General features: G+C 44.1%; 1 protein-coding gene across 2 annotated transcripts in view; it reads right to left on the reverse strand.

The window, feature by feature from the left end:
* REEP5 (receptor accessory protein 5) overlaps window positions 1-22702 on the reverse strand; it is a 72646-nt gene continuing 49944 nt past the window's right edge. For both annotated transcript variants that reach the window (XM_073624621.1, XM_073624622.1), the window contains exons 3-5: window positions 10143-10281; window positions 3702-3870; window positions 1-416 (exon numbers count right to left, since the gene is read on the reverse strand). In XM_073624621.1, coding sequence (XP_073480722.1) covers window positions 367-416; window positions 3702-3870; window positions 10143-10281 — 358 coding nt within the window. In that variant the 3' untranslated portion in view covers window positions 1-366. The remainder of the gene's footprint in view (window positions 417-3701; window positions 3871-10142; window positions 10282-22702) is intronic.

Below are 22702 nucleotides of genomic sequence, written 5' to 3' on the forward strand. Positions count from 1 at the left end.
TCAGTATGGCCACGTTGTTTATTGAGGTCCATTAAATACAGGACAATAATACATTTAAAAGCTTTTCCCATACTGATATTTATCTTTTTTAAGCTCTGGACACTTGATGCCTCTTAAATAAAAATGCTTACCTTCTCTATTGACAACAACAAAAATAGTACAACTACTGAAACACACAATCTTCATATCAAAAAACTGATTTCAAGGCAACAATATTAATAGCTCTCAGCAGCAGCGAGGGCTGAAACTCTGAGCTCGCCAGTGAATGGTCAGCCAGTGTTCCAGACCCCCTTGCCAGAGGAGTGTAGGCCATAGCTTTGTCCCATGTAACACAGAGGCTTATAGGGAACCACTTCACATATCCAGTTAGGTGCTCTTCTTCTCATCACCAAGCAAGTTCACAGTAGCCCGTTTAGCTGTAAAAATAGAAAAAATATATATATATTTTAGCAATTTAAAAAATAAAAAAATAAATAAAAATCATAAAAGTCCAAAGCATGTGTTACTTACACACTTGAAGAATGTTACCCAAACATTTCATATTCCTGATATGTGCCTGCTGTACCATGTACTAGTGTTAAAAAGTAATCGATTTTCTTTGCATTGCTTTATTTGTGTGAAATACCAGGTGTTCCTGCCACGCTAGGCATGAGAGCATATCCTTCCCAGCGTGGTCAGTTTTCAACCAACACTTTTGCTGTTTTGCTGCCCCCACCATCTCCCCTTTGTCCACAGTTACGAAAGCATCTGTCACTACTCCCAGGTAAGAATGGGTGACCCAAGAAGGAACCCACTACCACCTAAAAAGAATCTTATACGCAGCTTCAAGCACAGCTAACCCTTTTTAAGCAGTTACAGCAACAGTTTGTCACTTTGGGTGGAAAGCTTGGTCTACTAAAGAAAGTTGAAAAACAACACTTACTGGCCGGATCATCAGGTGAAAAAGGAGTCGAATGCAACCACCACATCTAAACATTGGTTAGCTGCAATGTATGACATTTTTGTGAGAGGTTTAGTATGGCCTTGTCTTATGGGATGGATCCCTTTCAATGAAGGAAAAACCTACTAAAAGTGTTGTGCTGCAGAAGCATCTTTGTGGCATCCTTCAGTGACACTGGCATCATTAGATCATTCACAGCCAAAAAGAATTCTCAAACTGGGAATTGCGGTTGTGGCCAGGTTTAGCGATGAGGACTCTAGATGAATCTGCGGGATGCTTACAATGAGAGAAAAAGGGAAGCTCTGCATGATTCCTTCCCCCATCCCGAAAACAGACTGAATAGATTCAATCTACTACATTAAGTATGCACAAACACATGTATGTATTTATTTTAAGGTAATGCTGAGGCGAATGCGAATCAACAACAAAGAATAAATAGAAGTCATGCAGAATCCACATAAAATGGAGGACCCTTAATTACTTTACCACATTACCATGAACAATACTCCAAACATAGGGACGTATGCTGAATGGCCTGAGATCAACAAAAGCAGTGAATTTTTTTTTTTTTTTTTTTCCATAAAGCAAAACACATTTGTCGTCTTCTACAGAGGTAAATGACACAAAACTGGGTAACAAATACAAAAAACTGTGTGTGTGTGTGTGTGTATATGTATTGAATACAAATGCATGTCACACTTTTCACATATTTGTAAAAAAAAATTGAAAACCATTTATAATTTTTCTTCAACTTCACAATTATGTGGCACTTTGTGTTGGTCTATCACAGAAAATCCCCAAAAAATACATTTACGTTTTTGGTTGTAACATGACAAAATGTGGAAAATTTCAAGGGGGTATGAATATTTTTTCAAGGCGCTGTATATTAAAGCCTCATGCCCACTGACATTTTTACAGTTGCTTTTAGGAGCGTTTTTCACAGCTTAAAAACACCTCTCCATGTTAGCCTATGGCCTCATGCCCACCAAGGCGTTTAGGAGCTGTAAATGGCATAGGCGTTTTTAAGCTCCAGAAAAAAAACCCAGGACCAGTGCGTTCTGAGGCTCCAGCGCTAGAGCTGTAAAAACGCCAGATTTATACACAGCGCTAAGCCTCGTCCGGTGTTTCTCTGTTCCCTATGGGAGCCCATTGATTTGAATTGAAGTCGCACCAGAAGTTAGATCAACATGATCCGACTTGTGGTGCGACTTGTGTGATGAGAATCTTGAAGGGGAACCCCACCAAAATTTGGCATGAGGTCGCGCCCCTCAAGATCCATACCAGACCCTTATCCGAGCATGCAGCCCGGCAGGTCAGGAAAGGGGGGGGGGGGGCGCACTTTGGAGCAGGGGGGCCCTGAGCCCCCCACCCCAAAGCACCTTGTCCCCATTTTCATGAGGACAAGGGCCACTTCCCGACAACCCTTGCCCGGTAGTTGTCGGGGTCTGCGGACGGGGACTTATCGGAATCTGGAAGCCCCCTTTAACAAGGGGGCCCCCACTCTAGGTGAATGAGTATGGAGTGCTTTGCGGTGGGGGGTGCTTTGGGCTCAGGGCCCCCCTGCACCAAAGCACCAACTCCCCATGTTGAGGGTATGTGGTATGGTATGGTCCAGGAGGGGTGGGAGCTCACTCGCGCGCCCCCCCCCTTCCTGACCTTGCCAGGCTGCGTGCTCAGATAAGGGTCTGGTACTAATTCCAGGGGGGGGGGACTGCACGCTAAATTTTGGCGGGGTTCCCCATTTAAGATTCTCAGCACACAAGTCGCACCGCAAGTCAGATCATCTTGATCCGACTTCTGGTGTGACTTCTATTCAAATCAATGGGCTCCCATAGGGAACCACTGATTTTGAATAGAGACAGAGCAATGCGGCTAAAAGCTAGCGTGGCTAAACGCACATTGACGCCAATGCAAAACGCGGATAAAATTGCGTTTTTAACGCCGCTTTTTTTCCTGGCGTCAGTACTAGCTTTACAGCTCGTTTTTTAAAATGCCCGTGGGCATGAGTCCTAAAATAAACATGTTATACTTACCTGCTCTGTGTAATGGTTTTGCACAGCACAACCTCGATCTGCCTCTTCTCAAATGCCCTGCCAGCTCTCCTGGCTACTCCCCCCGCCTTCCAGTACCCCCCAGCAAGCAGCTTGCTGGGAATGGGGGGTACTTGTGTGGGCTCACTCCTGCATGTGTGCGCGTCTATTGACACACATAATGTGACTCATCACCTCCCCCTGCTCCCTTGTCACTGGATTTTATTGACAGCAGCAGGACAAAATGGCCCCCCGCTGCTCTCACAGAGAGAGAGAGAGAGAGAGAGAGAGAGAGAGAGAGAGAGAGAGAGAGAGAGAGAGAGAGAGAGAGAGAGAGAGAGAGATGATATGGTATTGCTCCCGTGCACAGTGCTGGACCGAGATCGGCTCAGGTAAGTATTTAGGGGGAAATGGTGGGGGGGGGGGGGGGGGGGGGAGCTGCAGCTAAAACATTTGACCTTAATGCACAGAATACATTAAAGTAAAAACCTTTAGCCTTTACAAACCACTTTAATGCCTTCAAAGTCTCTATTAAAAACAACACTATGATTCCTCTGCAGTTTCAAATGTTTATTTGTTTTAGAGTATTGTAAAGGAAAGCTTTTTTTATCCCTTGCAAGGTAGAGCTCTATAGGCGCACACACACACACACACAATCCATTATAAGAGTCTCTTGTAGTGAGGGAGACTAAAGACATACCATCTAGATCTAAAAAAAGAACTTCTATTACCTTCCTTCCCAATTGTGTCTGCAGTCTCGGAAGCCTTGTCTTTAATGTCCTTCACCAGGCGATCCATTTGACCCTCATGTCTGAGGAAGAATGGACGGATAATTTTTTTGTAAAGCAGGTCAGCACCGTTATGTGGGCTGGGAGACATGCACCACAGCAGGAATCCACTCTGTAAACAGGAAACAACACATCATTCATTGCATTTACATCCATAACATCAATGCAATGCAGACAGATCATGGCTGGTGGGAGGGGCTAGTTGGGTGCTGTCATCACAGCATCCTGCCTCAGTACTCCTCTGTAGAGACCCAAGCCCTGAATCAAGCAGTGAACTGGATTTTGGGAGGTGTTATGCAAAAAAAAAAAAAAAAATTAAAAAAAGTTACATTAAAGCCTTGGGGGTTTTTTTGTTTGTTTTTTATTAAATTTATATTTATTTATATTTATATGCTCTGTGCAATTGTTTTGCACAGAGCAGCCCCAGTCTCTTCTTCTGGGGTCCCCCACTGGCGCTCCAGACCCCTGCCCTCAGGGAAGGCCACTTTCTATGAGGGCACCCTTGCATGGTCGCTCTAGAGCCCTGCTGCTGCATCCATTGACACAGACAACAGGACTTGGCCCCGCTCTCAACTCCTGTATCACAGCATTTGATTGACAGCAGCAAGAACCAATGGCTCCTGCTGCTATCAGTCCGCCCAATGAGGGAGACCGCGGCTGCTGCTCTTGTGCACATTGCTGGATCAGATCGGGCTCAGGTAAGAAATATGGGAGGTCTGGGGGGGAGGGGGAGCTGCAGCACAGAAGGTTTTAGAACAATTTTAATGCTTGGATGTCAGTCTGGAGGGTGCATTTGCAAACAGACTGCCCTGGGCAAAACCCACATGTCATGCTGAGCCTCCTCGATTGAGAGAACCAAAATCTAAATTAATGAAAGGAGCAGGTCAGGGACAAGAAGGCTGGGGAGGAACATGTTGGAGTATGCTGGATGTCCTCCAGCCAGAAAACGAGGCAGGCTCTATCTGACTTAGTGCAGCTTCCAACGCACACTTAGAAGCTCATGGTGTGCAGTGAAATCAATCAATGTCAGTACAGGAGAGTGTCCTCTATAATTGTGCAAGACAGAAGGTAATGCTGGATTTCAGCTATAACTGGATTAGATCTGAAAAAAGTATGGCCAAAGCTATTTTGGCCCTACTTCTCCTATGGATCACAGGAGTGCAGAGCGTTCTGCATTCCTGTGACCTGTTTTCAGCAGACAGTGGTCTGCTAAAGTCCATTGTCCACTGACATCACTCAGCTGGTCCAGGTACTGGATCATTTCCAACTTTGATGTCGGGATCCATCCAGAAGCATGGACATGCAGCTGGCTCAGCCTCCAAGCCTGCCACTGGAGAGACTAAGCCAGCTGCTCCAGCACCCTCCACAGCCCGGCGCTCCAGTGAGCGCTGGAGGGGCAGAGCAAGTGACCGACAGTTACAGCTCTCTGCTCAGAGCGGAGGGGAGAACTGAGGGATTAGTGGTGCTTGATTGCTCAGTTCTCAGTGTAGAGACGTTCGGCAACACATGCAGTACCGGATCAATGCTGCATCCATCTAGGGAAATAGACTTTTTTTTTTGAAAACCCAAACTTTTAACAAAAAAAAAATCCACAAGCTGTGTTTATATTTATGGTGACAACCTGCAAGATTCAATTTAAAGAGGACAGCCATATAATTAAGAAACGATAATACTTTGCAAGGATGGGAGCTGCTCATGACCTTTTGGAGGATAACATTGGGGAGTGTGTCAGTGATGGATAACCTTATCTATTGCATTGCCATGTGATGAATGAGATTAGAAACTGGTAGGTACCCAATTCACAGGAGAGAAGGTGGGTTAGATTAGGGTTTGTATTTTAAGTACAGGTTTGCTATAAAGACCTTTAAAGGGCTACTCCAAGCCTTGCTATATTACCAGACTTCTGGCTTTTCTTTCGACAGCCTTTCCTTCAACTTCCTACCCATTTTACCTCTATCTTTCACACATTGCCTAATTCCTTGTTCAACTAGCACACACCTCTTGGGGCCCAATTGCGTTCAACTACAATTAACAAAACCAATGTTCCAAGCTCATATGTTGTTCATAAAATATGTTTCACTATTCGTTTCATTTTACAGTTCCAATTAAAAATAAAAATTAACAATAAATAAAAACACACTGAAAAATCCAAAGTCGCAAAATGCATGGTTCACAAACATTATGTTCAGGCAAGACATGGAAACCACAGAGGTAAAAGAGGAGTTCGGCACATCACGGATCTTGTGGACAGATTACTGGGAGGGGCTGGGGAAGACCCGGCTGTCATGGTGCACGTTGGCACCAATGACAAAGTCAGAGGCAGATGGAGTGTCCTAAAGAACGATTTTAGGGACTTAGGAGCTAAATTGAGGAAAAGGACCTCCAAGGTAGTGTTCTCAGGAATACTACCGGTACATCGAGCCACACCAGAGAGGCAGAGGGAGATTAGGGAAGTAAACTAGTGGCTCAAGAGCTGGTGTAGTAAGGAGAGGTTTGGGTTCCTGGAGGACTGGGCCGACTTCTCAGTCGGTAACCGGTACTATAGAAGGGACGGACTGCACCTAAATGAGGAGGGTGCAGATCTGCTGGGAATGAAGATGGCCAAAAAGTTAGAGGGGTTTTTAAACTAGGCGATGGGGGGGGAGGGTCCAGAGACAGTGATAGCCAGCACGGAAGATATTCCAGAGGGTAGTATTGGGGGCATTAGTGGTAGGTTAACCAAAGCACAAAAACACAAGGTGAGTATAGTAGCAAGTCCAAGTTGCAATCTTGAAACACCCAATACGAGGACAATATGCGACCGGTCTAAACTATGTGGCATGTTCACCAATGCCAGGAGCCTGGCGGACAAGATGGGTGAACTAGAGATACTGTTGTACAAGGAGGATTTGGATTTTGTGGGAATTTCAGAGACCTGGTTCAACAGCTCTCATGATTGGCTGGCAAACATTCAAGGGTATACCCTATACCGCAAGGACAGAGAGGGTAAAAAAGGGGGAGGGGTATGCCTATATCTCAAGAATAATGTACAAGTGAATGTGAGAGATGACATCACTGAGGGGGCTAGGGAGGAGGTTGAATCTTTATGGGTAGAGCTCCAAAGGGATGAAGCTAAGGGGAAAATAATACTGGGAGTATGCTATAGGCCCCCTAACCTGAGGGAGGAAGTGGAGACGGATCTCCTATCACAAATTGGATTAGCAGCAAGGATGGGAAGTGTTATCATAATGGGGGATTTTAATTATCCAGACATAGATTGGGCGGAGGGAACCGCGCATTCATTTAAGGCTCGCCAGTTCCTTAGTGTCTTGCAGGACAATTTTATGGGTCAGATGGTAGACGCACCAACTAGAAATAAAACATTACTAGATCTACTGATTACCAACAATACAGACCTGATAACAGATGTGGAAATACGGGGCAATTTAGGTAACAGTGATCACAGGTCAATTAGTTTCAGTATAAATCACACAAATAGGAGACATGAAGGGAACACAAAGACACTGAATTTCAAAAGAGCCAACTTCCCTAAACTACAAACCTTGCTAAAAGGCATAAATTGGGATAAAATATTAGGAACAAAGAAAACGGAGGAGAGATGGGTTTGCTTTAAGAGCATATTAAATAAGGGCATTAGCCAATGTATCCCATTGGGTAATAAATTTAAAAGAGCGAACAAACATCCTGGATGGCTTAACTCCAATGTAAAAATGCATATAAAAGCAAAGGAGAAGGCCTTCAAAAAATACAAGGTTGAGGGATCATCCACAGCATTCAGAATTTATAAAGAATGCAATAAGAAATGTAAGGGTGCAATTAGGATGGCTAAGATAGAACATGAAAGACACATAGCGGAGGAGAGCAAAAAAAATCCCAAGAAATTCTTTAAGTATGTAAACAGTAAAAAAGGGAGGACAGACCATATTGGCCCCATAAAGAATGAGGAAGGACATCTGGTTACAAAGGATGGGGAGATGGCAAAGGTATTGAATTTATTCTTCTCCTCAGTCTTCACGAGTGAATCGGGGGCTTCAGTAACCAAAACTGCAGTGTTTATCCTCATGACACAACACAGGAAGCACCTACATGGTTAACAGAGGACGGAATTAAAATTAGACTTGAGAAACTTAACATTAATAAATCACCGGGACCAGATGGCTTGCATCCGAGGGTACTTAGGGAACTCAGTCAGGTGATTGCCAGACCGTTGTTCCTAATTTTTACAGTCTATTGACTGGAATAGTACCAGCTGATTGGAGAAAAGCCAATGTAGCACCAATATTTAAAAAGGGCCCAAAAAACATCCCTGGGAATTACAGACCAGTTAGCCTAACATCAATAGTATGTAAACTCTTGGAGGGGATGATAAGGGACTATATACAAGATTTTAGTAATAAGAACGATATCATTAGCAGTAATCAGCATGGATTCATGAAGAATCGTTCTTGCCAAACCAATCTATTAACCTTCTATGAGGAGGTGAGTTGCCATCTAGATAAAGGAAGGCCCGTAGACGTGGTGTATCTGGATTTTGCAAAAGCATTTGACACAGTTCCCCATAAACGTTTACTGTACAAAATAAGGTGCGTTGGCATGGACCATAGGGTGAGTACATGGATTGAAAACTGGCTACAAGGGCGTGTTCAGAGGGTGGTGATAAATGGGGAGTACTCAGAATGGTCAGGGGTGGGTAGTGGGGTTCCCCAGGGTTCTGTGCTGGGACCAATCCTATTTAATTTGTTCATAAACGACCTGGAGGATGGGATAAACCGTTCAATCTCTGTATTTGCAGACGATACTAAGCTAAGCAGGGCAATAACTTATCCGCAGGATGTGGAAATCTTGCAAAAAGACCTGAACAAATTAATGGGGTGGGCGACTACATGGCAAATGAGGTTCAATGTAGAAAAATGTAAAATAATGCATTTGGGTGGCAAAAATATGAATGCAATCTATACACTGGGGGGAGAACCTCTGGGGGAATCTAGGATGGAAAAGGACCTGGGGGTCCTAGTGGATGATAGGCTCAGCAATGGCATGCAATGCCAAGCTGCTGCTAATAAAGCAAACAGAATATTGGCATGCATTAAAAGGGGGATCAACTGCAGAGATAAAACGATAATTCTCCCGCTCTACAAGACTCTGGTCCGCCCACACCTGGAGTATGCTGTCCAGTTCTGGGCACCAGTCCTCAGGAGGGACGTACTGGAAATGGAGCGAGTACAAAGAAGGGCAACAAAGCTAATAAAGGGTCTGGAGGATCTTAGTTATGAGGAAAGGTTGCGAGCACTGAACTTATTCTCTCTGGAGAAGAGACGCTTGAGAGGGGATATGATTTCAATTTACAAATACTGTACTGGTGACCCCACAATAGGGATAAAACTTTTTCGCAGAAGAGAGTTTAATAAGACTCGTGGCCACTCATTACAATTAGAAGAAAAGAGGTTTAACCTTAAACTACGTAGAGGGTTCTTTACTGTAAGAGCGGCAAGGATGTGGAATTCCCTTCCACAGGCGGTGGTCTCAGCGGGGAGCATTGATAGCTTCAAGAAACTATTAGATAATCACCTGAATGACCGCAATATACAGGGATATGTAATGTAATACTGACACATAATCACACATAGGTTGGACTTGATGGACTTGTGTTTTTTTTCAACCTCACCTACTATGTAACTATATAAATATTCAATACTTTGTATTAGCCTTTTTTTTTTTTTTTTTTTTATGAAAAAACAAAAAAATGGTGCCAAGACAGATTTGCATAAATATATAGTTGCTTTACCAGTCACACCCTGGGTTGGCATACAAGTATACATATTTACCAAGGGTTGTGGGAGTGAGCACATGGTTATGAAGTTCTCAAGCATACTGTCTGTTTCAAACCCAGCAATTAGCAAATAAACCTTTTAGAACCGGAACAAGCTGCAAATACAAACAAACGTAAAAACACTCCTCATTTGACAATTCAAATTTCTTAGTTTCCAAGGAGTCATCAGCTGAAAAAGACCTGAATGAAAAGTAAACCACCGATAGTAAATCATGTAAGTACATATGAAGGGGGGGTGCTCATTTCTTGGAATACATGCAGGCTAAACCAGAGCATCCATCCTGCATGTGTGTTCATCAGCAGTTAGAATAGAAATTCTGTTCACCTGACAAATAGAGACCAATATATGAAGAAGGATTCATACTGGTGGGCACAAACTGTACACATCTGCCAATCGCCAGATCTAAGGGCTAAAGACTGGGACAGTGAGGGGGGTTAGACATCACTACCTTCTAAATAGAACAATGAACACAGAGGAGGAAAAACATTGCATAAGTAGAAGGACTGCCTTCAGTGAGTGGTTAGAATTTACACTATACTATGGACCGACTTACCTTGATCATGTAATAAAAGGGAAACCAGGACAGGAAGATATCAGAGAAGAATTCTATAATGCTGAAGACCCCATACACCACCCAATAGGTCAACCACTGTGTGTCGTCATCTTTATTTGGACTCTCGATGGCTTTAATTCTAAAAAGAGAAACATAAATAAAAAGGATTATATTTTTTTTTTTTCCGGTAGTATTTTACTCCAATAGCTCCTGCATTCCTAGTTATTACTGCAACAATTATCTCAGGAACAGATCGCTTATCTTCACTTTATTGCCCAATGTGCTACTGTACAGGCACATGCCGCAATCACCGCCAATAACAACTGCCTTTTTTTTTTTTTAAACAGGATGATAATTATGAAACATTAGGAAATTTACATTTTACCACGTGAACAACTACTATTTATTTTTGGACCTTTTCACATAGGGCACCTTCCATTCCAATCAGCAGGGAATCTATCCGCTGATCGGGGCAGAGTGAGGCAGATGACAGGTCTGTGTCTGCTCATTTTATGCAGAGCGGACACGGACAGACCCCTCCCTGCTCTATGAGCAGTCAGTAGTGAATGAATTCCGCTGCCCCAGCTGCTTCCGATCTGGTCCGCCCAAAACGGAAGAGGACGCAGTTGTCCTCCATTATTTTTATTTTTTCTAGCATGCCTGATCAGATCCGGAGGTAGGCAGGTATAAACAGACACAAGTCCTTTTACACACGCCAGCACATAGAGATGCATTGATCTTCCAATCCGGTCCGCAGAGAAAACGGACAAGCAAACGTGATTGGATCACCTGTGTAAAAGGGCCCTTTAGCTTTTGGAATATACTGTAAAGCAACAAAGAACTGTAGACATTGAGATGGCACAATAAAAAAAAAAAAAAAAAAAAAAATGAAATATGGTGTAGCTCAATTATGAACAAATATGGCTGTGCATCCTGGAATATACAACTCCAGCTTTGATTAAAAGAAAAACAAAAAAAAAAAAAAAAAAAACTTCGGACATAAAGCTTTTTTTTTTTTTTTTTTTAAAATACACTTGTAAACTAGATCATTTTTGGGGGGGGTAATGTTATCAATGTGTTCTGTCTATACTTTTCTGGTGCTATGTCCCTTTAAAATGGCCTGTGCCAGATTCACAAATCCCTTCTGCCCATTTTAAGAACTTTACCAACATTTGCAGCAGATTCAGGTAGTTCTTAATGGCACCCACTTTTACTAAGTGGTGCTATTAATGCACCAAATTAAAAAATAAATTACCTCTAGTTCATAGATAACAAAACTGGAGGGAATTGAGACCTACTTTAAGTTGGCGTACACAGACAGGCAGAGTGCCCGTCTCTGTATGTAGCAGAGTGGCATATTTGCTGCCGCTAACCCATCCCTCCTGAGAACAGGTGACACTGCAGCGAGTGGAGCCTGATGGGGAAGTGAAGACACTAGTTCCCCATCAGGTCCACGCTCTACTGGACAGCAAGCAATGAGCAGATTCTATAGCCAATAGCAGGCTGTCTACTGGATAAGGATCTACCCACTGCCCGTTGTCAATCACAAGGGGAGCAGACCTGATGGGGAACATTTTGTCTGTGAATCCCCATCTCAGGCTCCACTTTCCTCCCTTCAACCCCCCCCCAGATACAAAATTCCCCACTGCTGCACAGTCTATGTGACAGCTGCAGCAGTAGTAGGGAGGAAGTGCATCTGCACTGAGGGGGGAAGTATCTGTACGGACACTTTGACCTTAGTGTGCGTCCACAGGAGGTGCGTGTTCCAAATTCATGGACAAGTACACAAATCTGTAGACTGCATCAACATTTGTCATATGAGGGCACATCAGAATTGTGAAGAGTGTCCTGGACTCTATGAATTCCCCTGTATGAGTCGGCTAGCCCACAACCTACATAAATATTTTATTTAAATCTATAGTAAAAACGGGGCTGTCTAACTCCAGCAATACTGAGATTCCTCTGGTAGAACAAAAATATAAAGGGGAAATATGGGAGGACTGCTTAGATCTCAGCAGGTTAAAAAAAATGCCCTACAGTATATCTGCAGCAGCATAACAAGATTGTATAATGGTTATATGCTGAATCTGCAGTTCCTTCAAGGCAAAAAAAAAACCAAGCCTATCTTATTGGCCGTTTTCCACAGTCCAGATACTCTCAGCATCATCCATCTCTCTGTCCTACAAAGTCCTGGCTACAGCAGGTCATAAAACGTCTTAGGAGGGAGGTTTTTTCCTTTGTAGACTGGGGCTACTCAAATACATTGGGGGACATTTATCAAAACTGAAACAGACAGAATCTGGAGCAGCTGTGCATAGTAACCAATCAGCTTTTATCTTCAGCTTGTTCAGTTAAACTTTGAAAATGAAAGCTAGAAGCCGATTGGTTGCCATGTACAACTGATCCAAAATTCTGGTTGCTCCAGATTTGATCAATTCCCCTCATACTGATCACATGGAATGCAGACCATATTGTGGACCAGACAATGGCACCCAGCAATATACAGAACTTGTCAAGCTGAAATGGGATGTTTTCAGATGTAGGCAAAATACATTTTCCGTACATGAGTGGCCATAAAACATGGCAGTAAGGCCTCAAATAAAATTACTTTGCTGTCTGAAGCATGATCCATTTTTGGATGACGCTTCAGACAACAAACAGGCAGTGAGGAGGCATTGTATCTCTTCCCCATAGCATATTTTAACCCTCTAATTACCAGACAACCACCTGCAACTACAAGCATTGTGGGCAGATGCAGCGCAGCCTCATTCACCTCAATGGGTCACAGGCTGGGGAGGATCCAGGATAACCTGGGCTCAGAGGAAGTGGATCATAAAACTGAGGACATCTAGTGGCAGAGAAAAGTACTCCATGGGAAATCTCTGGGTTTATAGCGAGTACTGCAGCAAACTCTGGTTTTGTTTTATCTTTTAAATTGGCTCTTCATTCTTAACATTCTCTCACTGCATTCTTTTTAGACCATAGGGTACATCAGATGTTTACAAGCACCAGGGTCTTGTGTACTTAACAGCATGTACACTGAAAAAAAAAAAAAGTCGCCCATGTCCTGGCATCTGCAGGGGCTTTAGTACTTAAACTCTGTTCATGTGGCACATTTAGACTACTAACGTTTTTACTAAAGCCAATTATTAGGACAAAAAAAAAAAGAAGAAACCCCCCCCACATACAGTACTTCTAAAGCCCTAGCAGCACAAGGTAACATTTAACACACATTCTTGAGATGCTCATGCACAAATAGTTCAATATAGACAAGTGTCATTTGTGTTTAAAATGAACTCTGACAGGTGTCTAGACAGAGGCTGACACTGCAATCCCCATTCCTTTGTATGCTCCCCTGGTAGGGTTGACACCTTTTCCTCAAGTCAAACCTGAACACCTTAGCGGTGTACAGCAATTTTTTTATAGTATAAACCAGCATTTCACAACTCCAGTCCTCAAGGCGCCCCAACAGGTCATGTTTTCAGGATTTCCCTCAGATGAAAACGGCTATGGTAATTACTAAGGCAGTGAAACTGATCAAATCACCAAAACAAAAAAAAAATAATGGAAAGCCTGAAAACATGACCTTTTGGGGCACCTTGAGGACAGGAGATGAATCTGAACCAGCAGAGCTCCCCTTTTACATCTGAACTCACAAAGTTCCTTTACACTGTAAGGGAGGGGGAACTCTGCAGACTCTGATGTAAGAGAGAACTTTGGGGACTCTGACATAAGAGATGCTCTGGGAACCCCGATTTAAAGGAGAACACTGAGCACTCTGATGTACGGAGAGGACTCTGATGTAAGGGGGAACACTGTGGCCTCTGGTGTAAAGGAGAACTCTGAGAACCCCGATTTACCTTAGTGTACTCACTCAGACAGGAGAGAGAAGGGGTAGAGGGGGAAAAATATAGTCACAGATAGGGACGGATGGTGAGCTCACTCACCCCTTGGCAGTCAGCACCTCTCATCCAGATGTATCTGAGGCTGCTGGGCTTCAAATTTCCCACCCCCACTTTCCTTTTCTGAGGCACAGCACCAGGGATTGGAGTGTGGGCAGACAGTGGAGTAGGAGCGGGGAGGAAGAGGAGCAGATCGAGCCCTCACTCCTCTCCCAGTTGTTTGGGGGGACGACTGTAAGCATTGGCTTTGGGCAGTGTGAAAGAGTGTAACAGACAATCTCTGCAGCCAGCAACCCTGCTGGGAAGCCATAGTCTGGTCTGAAAAATGTGTCCGGGTTTCAGGCAGTCTGAAACCCGGACACATGATTCAAAACCCAAACTGCCCGGGTGAATCCCAGACAGGTGGCAACCCTATCCCCTAAACAGCCATCACCCAAACCTGGGATGGTGCTGAAGGCAGGTACCAACATAATCATTTTCACAGCACTATGGCCCGTCTTCAGGGCTTGTCTGAACATGCCTCTATATATAAAAGGTGCTTACATTAGACATACAAGAGATGGTGGTATAAAAGACTCACCAGGTTTTAAAGTTCTATCGTTTGCTTCTTTTTTGATCTTTTACCAGTCACAGACCACTGGATACCAGAATACACCATAAAGCTGGCCATGCCCTGTACAGATGTTCCTCATGAACTGGCCAAAATATACTCAGGGGACGGCCCTGTCAGCCACCTCCCACCCAATACTACTCAATTGGAGAAAAAAAAAAGCGAAGGAGCTGGGCAGAAAATTGTTGAAAAGCAGCTGCATCTAATCAGATACAACTGCTGTTTGGGTTTTTAAACAACTGGCCGGCTGTCAACATACAATAGGCATAGCAGGCGATTTGTCCATGTATGTGTGCGGATGAAGGAATCTGTTCGTTTTCGTCAATTTTAGCTGCAGGCTGAACGAGAAGAAAAAAAAAAAAAAAAAATCCATCAGTGTATGGCCAGCTTTAATCTATCTGCACAGGCGCCAAAACATTTCTGCAAACCGAAAGCCGTTGTCTTACAGTTTTAATTTGTCCCTGCAGGCTATTGAGTACCGGATATTTAAAAACCGGCGCCTGCATTATTAAACAAACATATTCTGCTTGTGCTGCCAGCGTGAGGAGCCCTTGAAGTAGAAATCACAATTACACAAAATTTAAAAAATAAAAAATAAAAAATTGGCACATTAGCACATTCTGATCCAAGTCATTGCAAGTGGCCTGCGGGAGATTAAATAATATTAGTGCGGTCCTCAAAACAAACAGTTTAGTGCCAGGTTAACAGTGTACCATAGTACTAAGCGGTATGGGCAAATCTGGCATTACTCAGACAACCAACTGACAATACTGGCACACTAACAACCTTGACACTATGCGGGCATTGGTGACAACACACAGGCAACAATTTTTTAATGGCAGTATATGCAGAGACAACAGAAGTTAGGTTTTCATTACAGTTGGGCGGGAGATGGTGGGTGGTGAGGGGAAAACCTAACTGCAGTTACATTAGTTCATTTTTAAGGGCTTGTTTACACCATACATGCACCAGAACTGAAAAACCGACATCAGTTTCCATGCGTGTCAGTTATGTGCCCTATTCACACCAATGTTGATGTCATGTCAGGTTTTTCCCCATGCAGAAAAAAATCTGTACGCGATACCCGTGTTGTGGGGTGAAAAGGGCACACAGAGAACAATGGTTTTATTTGTGCCCTTGCAGAACATGTGCAAAAAAAAAAAAACCTGACGTCTCTGCACCATGGTGTGAACAAAGCCTAATGTTAAAGTGGTTTTACACCCTGTACAACCAATTTTACCTACAGGTAAGCCTATATGAAGGCTTACCTGTAGGTGCTTGAAATATCTCCTAAACCTCCACGGTTTAGGAGATATTTACTAAAATGACGAGCGGCAATGACATTGGCACATGCGCCCTTTAGAAAGGGCGCATCGTGCCGTTTCTAATAGGGGTCAGGCCGTGACTGGCGGCTCCTGCGAGGGAGTGACATCACGTGACCCCGGCCAGTCAAAGAGCCGGAGTTCACGGCCCCGGAAGGAAGTGGCACGAAGATGGAAGCTCCCTGCTCGTGGGAACAACGGTGACAGCGCTGGCTTTGGTGTCAGGAAAGTGACACATAATGGGCTACTATGCATCTAATAGCCCATTATGTTTTACCTTTGCAGGGAAATAAAGAGGAAGTAAAACCCACCAGGGTTTACTTCCTCTTTAAGCTTTGTAAAAACAAGAAAATAAAAAACAAAACAAACACAAAACACTGAATGATTCTCCATTCACATCTTTCTGGCTGCTATTACTGCATGTCAGCAACTCCCCTGCATAAAGCCCAATTTGTGGCAGTTGCCTTTGTGGAGCTTAATCGGACCTTCATTCATTTTTTTCAACTTTCCATCTATTAAATCTTCTGCCCTTGTTTTAACTTGGATAGTAAAATATTTTTTTTCCTGCCAGTAAATACCTTATACAGCCCACTTCTTGTTTCTTGCCTGGTCATTAGTCTAGGCTTATGACATCATGCACAGCTCTCTCATTCTCCTGAGAATTTGCAAAGAAGGGAGGGGGATGAGTCATAATGCAGTGAGAGCTGGAGGTGTGTGTCTGTGTAAATCCAGGAAGTGAAAAAGGCAGAAGCTTCAGCTGCCCAAAGTTAAAATGGCTGCAGCCAAACTCAGTGGAGGGAGATTTCCTACATAGTTACATAGTAGGTGAGGTTGAAAAAAGACACAAGTCCAACCTATGTGTGTGCGATTATATGTCAGTATTACATTGTATATCCGTGTATGTTGTGGTTGTTCAGGTGATTATCTAATAGTTTTTTTAAACTATCAATGCTCCCTGCTGAAACCACCGCCTGTAAAAGGGAATTCCACATCCTTGCCCCTCTTACAGAACCCTCTACGTAGTTTAAGGTTGAAACCTAATTTCTTCCAATTTTAATGCGTGGCCACGTATCTTATTAAACTCCCTTCCGCGGAAAGGTTTTATCCCCATTGTGGGGTCACCAGTACGGTATTTGTAAATTGAAAATCATATTCCCAAGCGTCTCTTCTCCAGAGAGAATAAGTTCAGTGCTCGTAACGTTTCTTCATAACTTATGTCCTCCAGTCCCTTCATTAGCTTTGTTGCCCTTCTCTGTACTTGCTCCATTTCCAGTACATCCTTCCTGAGGAATGGTACCCAGAACTGGACAGCATACTCCAGGTGAGGCCTGACCAGAGTCTTGTAGAGTGGGAGAATTATTGCTTTAGCTCTTGAGTTAATCCCCTTTTTAATGCATGTCAATATTCTGTTTGCTTTGCTTGCAGCAGCTTGGCATTCATTGCATGCCATTGCTGAGCCAGTCATCTACTAGGACCCCCAGGTCCTTTTCCATCTTTGATTTCCCCAGAGGTTCTCCTCCCAGTGTATACATTGCATTCATATTTTTGCCACCCAAATGCATTATTTTACATTTTTCCACATTAAACCTCATTTGCAATGTAGTTGCCCACCCCATTAATTTGTTCAGATCTTCTTGCAAGGTTTCCACATCCTGCGAAGAAGTTTTTGCCCTGCTTAGCTTAGTATTGTCCCCAAATACAGAGATTGAACTGTTTACCCCATCCTCCAGGTCATTTATGAACAAAATCAAATAGGATTGGTCCCAGCAAATAACCCGGGGGGACCCCACTTTCCACCCCTGACCATTCCGAGTACTCCCTATTTATCACTACCCTCTGAATTCCCCCTTGTAGCCAGTTTTCAATCCATGTACTCACCCTATGGCCCATGCCAACGGACCTTACTTTGTACAGTAAATGTTTAACTGTGTCAAATGCTTTTGCAAAATCCAGATACACCATGTCTACGGGCCTTCCTTTATCTAGATGGCAACTCACCTCCTCATAGAAGGTTAATAGATTGGTTTGGCAAGAATGATTCTTCATGAATCCATGCCGATTACTGCTAATGATACCGTTTTCATTACTAAAATACTGTATATAGTCCCTTATCATCCCCTCCAGGAGCTTGCATACTATTGATGTTAGGCCAACTGGTCTGCAATTCTCAGGGATATATTTTGGCCCTTTAAATATTGGTGCTACATTGGCTTTTCTCCAATCAGCTGGTACCATTCCAGTTAGTAGACCGTCAGTAAAAATTAGGAACAATGGTCTGGCAATTACTTGACTGAGTTCCCTAGAGGACCCTCGGGTGCAAGCCATCTGATCCCGGTGACTTATTAATGTTAACTTTTCCAAGTCTATCTCTAAATCTGTCCTTTGTTAGCCATGAGGGTGCTTCCTGTGATGTATCACGAGGATAAACACTGCAGTTTTGGTTACTGAAGGCCAATCACAGTTGATCATCACGTGAACCAGAAAGTGCCGGTAAACAGCTTTTCTCAGCTCACCCTGTCAGAGGGGGGTCTGTGCTGATAATCAGCACACTGATTATCAGCACAGCCCCCCCATCAAAAGGTGCCCATCAGCTGCCAGTGCCCAACACCTGCCAGCCTGTCCCCATAATAAACGCCTGTCAGTGCCCACAACAGCGCCAATCAGTGCCCCATCAGTAATGCCTGTCAGTGCTCCAACAGTAATGCCAATCAGTGCCACTCAGTAATGCCTGTCAGCTCATCAGTGCTGCCTATCCTGTGCCATCTATCAGCGCCATCTATAAGTGCCCGTCAGTTTTCTTATTCTTATTTTAATTGTTGGTCTTTTTTCGTTTACAGCGCAAAAATTAAAAACCGCAGAGATGATCAACCACCACCAAAAAAAGTTTCGGTACATTGTTGCATGATCACGCAATTGTCAAAGTGCGACAGTGCTGAAAGCTAAAAATTGTCCTGGGCAGGAAGGGGGGGGGGGGGGTGAGTGCCTGGTATGGAAGTGTTTAAAGAATTTGGGATTTTTTATTTCTCCTTTGCTAGATGTCTTTCGTGTTTTATCTTAGCCGCCTAATTGTACCCTTACATTTCTTGTCGCATTTTTTGTAATGTCCGAATGCTGAGGATTCCTCAGCCTTGTATTTTGTTTAAGGCCTTCTCCTTTACTTTTAAATGCATTTTTACAATAGAGTTAACTTATCCAGGACTTTTTTGTTCGCTCTTTTAAATTTATTTCCCAATGGGATACACTGGCTCATGCCCTTATTTAATATGCTCTTAAAGCAAACCCATCTCTCCTCCATGTTCTTTGTTCCTAAGATTCCTAAGATTCTATCCCAAATTATATCTTCTAGCAAGGTTCGTAGTTTAGGGAAGTTGGCTCTTTTGAAATTTAATGTCTTTGTATTCCCCTTACGTTTCCTATTTGTGTGATTTGTTTCTAGTTGGTGAGTCTACCATTTGACCCATGAAATTGTCCTGCAAGACATTTAGGAACTGGCAAGCCTTAGACGAATGCCCGGTTCCTTCCGCCCAGTCTATGTCTGGATAATTAAAATCCTTCATTATGATGACACTTCCCATCCTTGCTGCTAATCCAAATTGTGATAGTAGGTCCATCTCCCCCTCCTTCCTCATGTTAGGGAGCCTATAGCATATTCCCAGTATTATTTTCCCCTTAGTTTTAACCCTTTGGAGCTCTACCCATAAGGATTCCACCTCCTCCCTAGCTCCCTTAGTGATGTCATCCCTCACATTCACTTGCACATTATTCTTGATATACAGGCGTACCCCTCCCCCCTTTTTACCCTCTCTATCCCTGTGATAAAGGGAATACCCTTGAATGGTTGCCAGCCAATCATGAGAGCTGTTGAACCAAGTCTCTGAAATTCCCACAAAATCTAAATCCTACTCATACAACAGTATCTCTAGTTCTCCCATCTTGTCCGCCAGGCTCCTGGCATTGGTGAACATGCCACGTAGTTTAGACCGGTCGCATACTGTCCACTTATTAGGTGTTCCAAGACTGCAAAATAGGACTTGTTACTATACTTAATTTGGGTTTATGTGCTTTAGTCAACCTACCACTAACGACCCCAATACTACGCTCTGGAATATGTTCCGTGCTGACTGTCTCTACCTCTGGAGCCTCCCCCCCCGTCGCCTAGCTTAAAAACCCCTCTAACTTTTTGGTCATCTTTACTCCCAGCTGATCTGCACCCTCCTCATTTAGGTACAGTCCATCCCTTCTATAGGACTGGTATTTGCAGAGAGAAAATTGGTCATGGGACTTTGAATGAGGTGTGTCACAAATAAAAAAGTAACAGTGTAAATCGCATAGAAGGGTACATAAGTAAAAATATTTTACTAGCTGAAACATTTCATTATTTCAAGGTACAAAATACAATTGGTATAAGAACAGATCCCAAAAAGACCATTCTAAGCTGACACATGATAAATAACAAAGCTTGATTCATAGCGATAAATACATAATGATGTTTGCACCATAGATACACGATATGTGTTCCTTATGGAAATCGAAAGATTGAGGGCATGATGTGAACGCTACACACGTTTCATGGATTTGTCCACTCGTCAGGAGTACAATGACACAGATGGATAGATCTAAATGAAAAATAGTGTATTGGTAAAAAGTTACGTAGGTTTAGGCAAAAAAATAAAAAAAAAGGGGCAAGGAATCCCATACTCACATGCCAGCTCAGAAAGCCAGCCCAGCTACTGATTAGGGGAAGGGGAGGATGCCGGATACAATGCTAGGTCCGGGGCGGGGGCCCCCCATCCAAAGCAAGGGTGCAGCCAGGGCCGTCTTTTCTTATGGGCATGCTGGGCATTTGCCCGGGGGCCCCAGTTGCCTGGGGGGCCCCACCTGCCCAGCATCCCCAAAAAAGCCCCGGGTCTCGTATTTCTCATTAGGCCCGAGTGTAAACATCCAGTGATTGGTGGGCAAGCTGGGGGCGTGCGGCTGCAGTGAGAGTGGAGCTGTCAAATCTAAGCACTGATGTCGGGGATGGGTGGGGCCCTGCCCATCCCCGACATCAGTGCTTAGATTTCACAGCTCCAGGGGCGTACCAAGCGGAGGGTGCCACACATTGGGGACGGGGGTGTCAGTGGCCGGGTGGCATTTCTATGGGGGTGCGCTCTGCACCCAGGTCAGATGACACTGTCTGACCGAATCCCGAGGGCATCCCTGGCTCTGGCTGCTCTGTTTAGTATTTTTTTTTGTCAGCTGGAACACCCCCAGCACCGTGGCCAAAATAGTATGGTCTGATTACTGTTTTCCCCTGCTAGCTCCACCCACCACTGCTGAGCAGCCGAGCTGAATGTGTCATCATTCAGCGCAGGGGCGGCTGCTGTTACACACTGTGTCCACACTGTCTTCCGGAGTCCGGACCTCCCCAGCTGAAGCTGAGAGCCCGAGAGTGATAGGGGGTGTGTGTGGGTTGTGAGAAGAGGCTGGAGAAGTGTTTGCGTCTGCCCTGCCACCCTGTGCTGGTCTGACAGAGAAGGGGGGTAATTGCTGTGTCCACCACCACCCAGGCATAGGAAGCTGACCTGATAAGGGGGGGGGGGGGGGTTGCAAAATCCAGGCGTGTGCCATGTACAGGTTGCAAAATCCAGGCGAGTGCCATGTACAGGTTGCAAAATCCAGGCATGTGCCATGTACAGGTTGCAAAATCCACGCATGTGCTACGTACAGGTTGCAGAATCCACAACTGTGCTACGCACAGGTTGCAGAATCCACAACTGTGTAACGTACAGGTTGCAGAATCCACACATGTGCTATGTACAGGTTGCAAAATCCAGTTGTTACTTGTTACAGCGCGGCCGCCGAACACAGACACAGCCAGCCCCGTGATACACAGGAGGAGATGCCCGCTGTGTATGTTACCAGGCGATGGTGAGTTTGTATTAACCATTGCAGCCTGAGGCTGCATTTCACGGGCACAGTGAGGCTGCATTTCACGGGCACAGTGAGGCTGCATTTCACGGGCACAGTGAGGCTGCATTTCACGGGCACAGTGAGGCTGCATTTCACGGGCACAGTGAGGCTGCATTTCACGGGCACAGTGAGGCTGCATTTCACGGGCACAGTGAGGCTGCATTTGATGGCCAATCATGCGTGATTGTGTAGAAAGGGCCCCAGTGCACTGTATTGTCCGGGGGCCTATAATGCTCTTAAGATGGCACTGGGTGCAGCAATGGAACGGACCAGATAACCATTAAGTGATAATGTGAGGGGAAGGTGGGAGGACACACCTGATCCACACTGAATCTGAAAGTATAAATGTACACATATAAAAAGTATAATGAGTACATGTGACAAAGTGCTTGTATCTGAAAATGTGTCCTGCCCCAAGTGAATAAATCCCAAGTCCTCCGTTTCCCCTAATCAGTGGCTTGGCCGTCTTTCTGAGCTGGCATGTGAGTATGGGATTCCTCGCCCCTTTTTTTTTTCTAAACCTAGGTAACTTTTTACCAAAACACTATTTTTCATTTAGATCTATATCCAATTGTGGCATTATACTCCCAACGAGTGGACAAATCCACGAAACGTGTGTAGAGTTTACATCATGCACTAAATCTTTCGATTTTCATAAGGAACACTCATCATGTACCTATGGTTGCAAACATCATTATGTATTTATCTCTATGAATTAAGCTTTATTTATTATTCATCATGTGTCAGCTTAGCATGGCCTTTTTGGGATCTGTT

This window comes from Aquarana catesbeiana, linkage group LG01 (genome assembly GCF_042186555.1).
Source record: "Aquarana catesbeiana isolate 2022-GZ linkage group LG01, ASM4218655v1, whole genome shotgun sequence".
Taxonomy (NCBI): Eukaryota; Metazoa; Chordata; class Amphibia; order Anura; family Ranidae; genus Aquarana; species Aquarana catesbeiana.